The 7,821-nt window shown below is 39.2% G+C and overlaps 1 protein-coding gene across 1 annotated transcript; it reads left to right on the forward strand.

The window, feature by feature from the left end:
* The first annotated feature begins 6,105 nt into the window (after nt 1-6,105).
* LOC100022370 (olfactory receptor 51I2-like) lies at nt 6,106-7,119 on the forward strand. Its single transcript, XM_001374203.3, has one exon. The coding sequence runs from the start codon at nt 6,115-6,117 to the stop codon at nt 7,117-7,119; it is 1,005 nt and encodes a 334-aa protein (XP_001374240.3). The 5' UTR covers nt 6,106-6,114.
* The last annotated feature ends 702 nt before the right edge of the window (nt 7,120-7,821 follow it).

The following is a 7,821-nucleotide window of genomic DNA, read 5'->3' on the forward strand; positions in this document are numbered from 1 at the left end:
CAGGACAATTTGACTGGAATGAACAGGACACTGTCATGCTGAGAATTTGTACTTTTTTATTCTAAGAGACAATATGGTGTCATTGAGGTTTAATTTTGTTTTATTGGGGTACAGGGGGTTTGTTCAGTCAGATCTGTGTTTTAAGCATATATTTAACAGCTGTGTGGAAAACTGTTTGGAGAAGGGAGAGTCTAAAGACAAGGAAATCAATTAGGAAATTTTGGTCATCATTTAGGCAGTAAAGAAGCTTTATGAGAGGAGAAAAAAAGGATAAGATATATTTTCAAGATAGGATTAATAAACTTTGGCTACTGATCTGGTGTTAAATGAGCATGAAGAGCAGAAACATAGGGGGAAACAACTGCTTGATCACATGGGTCGAGGGGGATATGATTGGGGATGAAAACTCCAAATGATCATCCTAGAGCAAACATCAACATGGAAATAGGCTTTGCCCAAGGACACGTGTAAAAACCAGAGGAAGGGGTGGGAGGAGGGGAGGGAAAGAATATGATTCTTGTAATCAAGGATAATGTTCTAAATTAACTAATTAAATAAAATTTTCCAAAACAAATGAGCATGAAGAGAAAATGATGAATTCAAGGTCATGAAGCTTGGTTACTGGAGAGAAAGTCATATCCCAGAAATGGAAGTTGCATTTCAGAGAAATACCGGCAGGTGGCAGAAGAAAGCAGCCTGAGAATGGCTCAGGAACAGAGGAGAGCAGAAACCTCACCAGTTGAGAACATTGAAGGATCACACAGCGGTGGACATGACTGCCTGGAATCACCAGTAAATGGACAGAAATAGAAATTTTGTGTGGACACATAGAGCAGCATCAGGCATGAAGAGGGATTCTTGTGCAGATATCACTCTATCAATTATTTGCCCCATGGCCCATGCTATTCTAGTCCTATTAGGACTCAGAACTTAGTTTGATTGAATCCCATTCAGACACTTGAAATCTATTTGCCTCAGTTTCTTCAACTGTAAAATGGAGTAATATTAACACCTATGCAAAGTTGTTCTGAAGATTAAATAAGATAATAATTGTAAAGAGAGTCCCTGATACATAATAAGCTCTCTAATGTTAGCTATCATTGTGTTAAGTATATTAAGTATGTGTTGACTTCAGGGGGTTGGATATGGACATCAGAATCAAGAAATCCAAGGAAAAAGAAGACCAAGACATTAAAAACTGGAGGCTCATAACAATATTTCCTGGATGAATGAAGGAAGCCCACTGAGCTAGACACAGCTCTACTCATATCTCCTGATGCTCCCAAGATATCCTTAGGGCTACCCTACCCTTGGAGGTACTCCACCCTAGGGGGAAGCTGTACCTCTGCCTTGGGTGCTCAGAATATTCATTTTGTCTAAGAAGATGTGATTGTCATCCCCCTGCAAGATAGACAGCCACAAGAACAAGCACAGGGATCCCAGATGGAGGCATCATATAGCACTAAGACTCAACCAACTCTGTTTATTAAATCAACACAACACCTGTCCTGTCTCCAGGAAAGTTCTCTTCTGATGAAAGATCCCTAGAATGTCTATGCCCAATAGTTTCCCAAGTTGTTACAGTGAATTAGGACCAATCATATGAATCCACAGGTTTATAAGATCAGAGATTTAGAAGTAGAAGGGACCTTATCCATCTAGTCCAAACTCCTCACTTTTTAAATGGGGAAATGGGAGGTCTAGAGAGGTTAAGAGACTTGTTTAGGGTCACACAAAGAAAGTAGCAAAACTGAACGTTGAACCCAGGTTTTCTGCCTCCAAGTCAATATGCTTTCTACTACATAAACTCAGATATAGACACACATATACAAACACACCATAATCTTATTCTACTTTGGCTCTGAGGTCTCCTTAAAAAAAACAGTTTGGGGGGCAGCTGGGTACTCAGTTACTCACTTAACCCCCATTACTTAGCCCTTACCACTCTTCTGCCTTGGAACTAACACACAATATTGATTCTAAGACAGAAGGCAAGGGTTTAAAAAAAAAAAGAAAGGAAAAAATCAGTTTGTTATGATCCTTTTATCTTCCCTATTCCCTTCAGTTCCCTAATCTCCCCTCCAGGTTATATTTAATCTCCTGTGTTTTCAAGAATTCTCTAGCATCACCTCCTTCTACAACTGGCTCATCTTGTATTCCCACTGGAGTTGTGCCAGCTGATGTGGTTCTATTGGGATGAAGGGGTGGAGAGGACCAAGGAAGGGTAGAGATGACAGACTCACAAAGCAGGATAAATAGACCACTGGCCACCCTTACTAAACTCAGGATTAACCTCCTTAGAGAGGCAGGTGGGTTCTTGAAAGTCTAGGAGAGCAGAAAGAGAAAGGGAGGGCTAAAGTAAACTTTAATAAATTCAGGGGAAGAAATTATATGACCAATTGAAGTAAAGCCTATTTATTTTAAGGTGTGTACCCCAGGTCTACAGCTGTGGAGTCTTCAGGACAAGGGAATGAATGATGTTCATTCAAATGTTTAGAAGAGAGAAAGAATTCAAGAAAGAGAATGAATTCCTACTGAATGACTGAACAAAGAGGCAGGCACGTGTATTAAGTAAATATATAAGATTTGTTAGACTTTTATCCCTGGACCAGAAATAGGCTGGTCAGGCATTTATAAAGATTTATAAATCTTTTTATTTTTTATAAAATCTTTTTTTTTATTTTCTAAAGCATTTATAAAGAACCTATTATATGCCAAGCATTGAACTAAGTTCTGGAGAATATAAAGATTAGTAAAAATCAGATATTGCTCTTCAAGAGGTCACAGTGCAATGAAGGAGACAACACACAAAAAAGTAAGTATATACAATTTCATATGCAGCATAAATTTTGAGGTTGTCTCAGAAGGAAGGCACTAAAATTAAGGAGGACTAGGAAAGATTTCTAGTGGGATGGAAGGCTTTAGCTGACACTTAAAGGAAGCCAGGGAAGTTGGGAGGGAGAGAGAGGAAGTCAGAGTACTCCAGAGATGAGGGAGAGCCAGTAAGAACACTGGGAGTCAGGTAATGGAATGGCAGGTAAGAAAAATATCAAGAAAGCTGGTGCCACTAAATCACAGAATATATGGAGAAGAGTGTGGTATTAGAAAACTGGAATGGTAGGAAAAGGTCAAATTATAAAGGGCTCTAAAAGGCAAAACATTTTATATTCAATCCTAGAGCCAGTAGAGAGCCAGTAGAGCTTACTGAATGAAGTGAAGAAAAGTGAGATGATATGCTCAGACCTATGTCTTAGGGAGATCAGTTTTCCAGATGAGTGAGGAGTAGAGAAAGGCAAAAAGACCAATAGTCTACTGCAATATCCTTTTACAGCAGTCTATTGTATTAGCTTGCTAGCATGAAGTGCTAAAGAGTATCAACATCAGAGGAGAGAAAGGGGAATGAGTATATGAATAATATTATGAAGGTAAAAATGATAGGACTTTGTAAATAATTGGTTAAAGAGGTAGAAGGAGGTAAGAGAATGAGAATAGAAGATGACATCAAGGTCATGAACCTACTAACTGAGAGAATGGTGGTCCCCTAGATTGGAAAAAAATGGAAGTTCTAGAATGAGGGGAGGTTTGGGGAGAAAATCATTAGTTCAGTTTGGATATGTTGCATTTAAAATGTGTATGGGACTTTTAATTTGGATATCCAATAGGCAGCCAGAGATGCAAGACTAGAGATCAAGAAAGATGTTAGGGCCAGACCAGTGGATCCAAGAGGTCACTGAATATATGAGAACTGAAGAGATCACCAAATTAAACAGTATAGAGGTAGAAGAGAGTGCAAGACAGAGCCCAGATGGACACTCACAGCAAGCAGGCATGATGTCAATGAAGAGGCAACAGAGGAGACAAAGGAATGGTCAAATAGGAAGGTGGAGAACCCAAGAGAAAGCAATATCACAAAAAAAAAACATAGAGTATAGAAGAGAAAAGAGTGATCAACAGTGTCAGATGCTGCAGAGTTCAAAAAGAATGTGGACTGAGGCAAGGTCATTGGAGTGAAGGCATCCAATGAACACAAAACAATTAAATATAGGAAATTAAATGTGTAAACCTTAAGGTGAGGAGCACCCAGAAAGAGCAGTACTTACTCCCAAAGAAATTTTTTCTTTACAGGTAGAGTTTTGTGAACAGGTCAAGTTAGCGAGATTTGAGATCAGAGTTCCTCTCCATTCTCATCATATCAATCACATCATGAAAGTAATCCACACTTAGGACTAGCCAATACATGAATCATTGAACCATTGTCTCCAGATGCCTGAAATAGCTATGGAAACCATTGGCTATAAGACAAATGTCTATTCCAGAAGCCATATCTCTGGAAATATCCTTGGGAGAAAATGACTTCTGAGAATAAAGGTAGGGAGTTAAATGGGTCATATGCCCCCTTTCAGCCATCCCAATGACCTTCTTCCAATCCTAGATATTTCTCTTCCTTTCTTCCAAACAGATCCTTTCATTCCGTCCAAAACTTATTCCATATTTACTTCTTCCAAGAAGCCTTCACAATTCAATTCAGTCTGGTTCCAAAGGGCTAAATTATTATAGCCTCCTTATGAGCACATACAAAAACTATGCATGTCTTGATATGTCCCTAGGCTTATAAGACAGTGTTTTATATATATATATATATATATGTGTGTGTGTGTGTGTGTGTGTGTGTGTGTGTGAGTGTGTGTGTGTGTGTGTGTGTGTGTGTATATATATATTTTTGTATGTATGTATGTATCCTCTTGGTAAGAGAGAGGTATAAATAATTAACTATGTATCAGAAAATAAAATTGAAGCTCCACTGTTGTGTCACTAAGGAGGCCTTATAATTGGCTAGGAGCAGAAGTTCTTAACTTTTGTGAGAATTTATTTTTCATATATTGTATTACTTCTTATATCAGGAACCTAGATTAAAAAGGTCTCATCAATTACTGTATATTAGAGATGATTCCTGTGCCAGGGTTTTGGATCATAGGCATCATCCAGATTACAGGTTTGTACATTTCCTTTGTTTCTTAGGAATCCAAAGTAATGTGATCTTTCACAAAATCTAGCTAACAGGAGGGTTCTACAGTGATGATTCTTTTCCTCTATAAGTGATAATAATAACATATAGGTGTGAAGAAGTTCCGAGAGTTTGATGGACTACCTCCTAAGTAGATATTAATAATTCATGCTCAAGGGAGATGTCTTGGGATGCTCAAGGGAGGAACTGAATAATAACCTCCCTGAAGTGTACATAGATACCTGGGCCAAGAGAGTGGGGGCCTTTTGGTTATCAAGAGAATCACTTGACCAGATTAGGATGTCTTGACTGGTCAATTAAAAATTTATTTTAAAATGAAGAAATATTACCTCTGGAGAGTTTCAATCAATACACTTTTCTGTTTGTGTCATGGATACCTTTTGAAAATCTGATAAAATCTATGGAGCCCTTCTCAGAGTAGTCTTTTCAATAAAAAATAAATAAAATAAAGAATGCAAAGGAAACTAAATACTTATCCATCTATAAAGATACCTGTATTTATAGGTAGAGAGCTTGGAAAGAAATTTTAAGGTTAGGGAAAGGATGAGAAGGAAAATCTAAGAAGAAAAGCTGAAAGGTGTGAAGAGAATACACTGAAGATGTTCCTTAGAGGGGGAGAAGAATGGTTATCTAAGTCTTTTAATCTGTCTCTCTCTGACCCTATGTTTTCTTAGCTTGGTAAGCCCTGTTAGCATTTCACTGGCACTGTCTTTGCAATCTAAGCATCATGAATCAGGATGAGTTGTATAGTTAGCCCTGATTGGGAAAACCAAGGCCAGATTGAAAATGATTCATAAATGTTAAAGTTTATTAAGGAAAATGCTATTATCTACTCAAGTATTTATATATTTCTCTAAATCTTATACTGAATTACTTTACCTTTAATTCATTAAACAAATACAAATATTAAAGACTGAATCATATGTATGCTTTGTAAAATAATGAATAGAGAAAACGTAATTAATTTAAGTGTGCTCTTTGATTTATTTGTCTACTTCTTGGGATAGCACAGATGGTTGGGCCATGAAGTTAAGTCCTACTACTTCTATTCAATTGACAGCTTCATAAGTTACATGTATAATGCCTAAATGTGTCTATCACATTCTAGGTTCCTTCCTGAACACCTTCTCAGAGTCTTGGGAATGGGGATGACTTTCAACATTAGCCAGCTCACACCAGAGACCTTCCTCCTCACAGGCCTCCCTGGGCTGGAAGCCATCTACCCTTGGCTCGCCATCCCCTTTTGCTCCATGTACCTCGTGGCCCTTGTTGGCAATAGCCTGATCCTACTAGTGATCCATGGCAGCCCTCCTCTTCACCAGCCCATGTACTTGTTCCTGGCCATGTTAGCTTTCTCTGAGCTTGGGGTCTCAGCCTCCACTCTACCTACCGTCATAAGCATCTTTCTCTTTAACTCCAATGAGATCAATTTCGATGCCTGCTTGTTCCAGATGTTCTCCATCCACTCCTTCTCCATCATGGAGTCAGCTGTCTTGCTGGCCATGTCTGTGGATCGTTTCATAGCCATCTACAGCCCACTGCGCTATGCAACCATCTTAACTCTGCCCCGCATTGCTCGCACAGGCATTGCCATTGGGTTAAAGAGTGTGGTGGTCATGTTTCCACTGCCATTCCTCCTGAGGCGCCTACCCTTCTGTGGTCACAACACCCTCTCCCACTCCTACTGCCTCCATTCAGACCTGATTCAGCTACCCTGTGGGAACACACGTCCCAATAGCATTCTGGGGCTGTGTATTGTTACCTCCACCTTTGGACTGGACTCATTGCTCATTGTCATCTCCTATGGGCTGATCCTCCATACAGTGCTAGGCATTGCCTCTGGGGAAGGCAGGCGGAAGGCTCTCAACACATGTGTGTCACATATCTGTGCTGTGCTTGTATACTACGTGCCTATGATTGGAGTGGCCATGGTGCATCGATTTGTGAAACATGCCGCTCCTGCTGTCCGCCTTCTCCTAGCCAATGTCTATCTCCTAGTGCCCCCTGTGGTCAACCCAATTGTTTATAGCATTAAGACCAAGCAGATCCGTCATGGATTGATTCAGATGCTCTTCCAAAAAAAATGTCACTGATAGGTTTTAGAAGGGAAGACTTCACCCCACTTGACAAGGTCTATGCCCAAGAGGTCAAACCTACATGTAGAGAACTCAGTTTGGATATCTGAAACTCTCTTTTCCTGGGGGGCGGGGGGGGGGGACACCTACTGGACAGGATACCCTCAGGAAAATCAAAGGGTCAACAATGAGGTATGAGTCTATAACAGAAAATGCTATAATGTTTTAGTCTTCCCAGAGCTGCTTGCATAGTTTTCCTTTCTCTTTCTTTCTTCCTTTTTTTCTTTCTTTCCTTCCTTTCTCTCCTTATCTCTTTCTCTCTTAAGTTGACTTATCAGAAGTTCATGCAATAATTCACATTTGTAGTACCCCTCCACCTCTCTATTTTTTTAATTAGCAAATATGTTTATTTTTTTCTCCCTAACCACTAGGGCAAAAAGAAAAAAAAATAAATTTCTTATAACAAATATTCAGGTTAACAATGAATTTCCCCAATGGCAGTACACAAAAATGCATTTGTCTCATTCTGCATCATAAATCCAGCACCTCTTTGTAAAGGAAAGCATACTTCATTATTGGTCTTTCTGGAATCATGAATTGCTGTTGTACTGAATATAGCTTTCAAGGTTCTTTCTTTTTAAGCTCTATTGCATAAATTATGATCCTGGTCTTTCTCATTTCATTCTTTCCCAGTTTATATGAATCTTCAAATTGTACTTT

This window comes from Monodelphis domestica, chromosome 4 (genome assembly GCF_027887165.1).
Source record: "Monodelphis domestica isolate mMonDom1 chromosome 4, mMonDom1.pri, whole genome shotgun sequence".
Classification (NCBI taxonomy): domain Eukaryota; kingdom Metazoa; phylum Chordata; class Mammalia; order Didelphimorphia; family Didelphidae; genus Monodelphis; species Monodelphis domestica.

What these genes read in the sequence shown, in the direction of transcription:
- LOC100022370 (XM_001374203.3), top strand. Translation starts at nt 6,115, where the DNA reads ATGTGTCTATCACATTCTAGGTTCCTTCCTGAACACCTTCTCAGAGTC.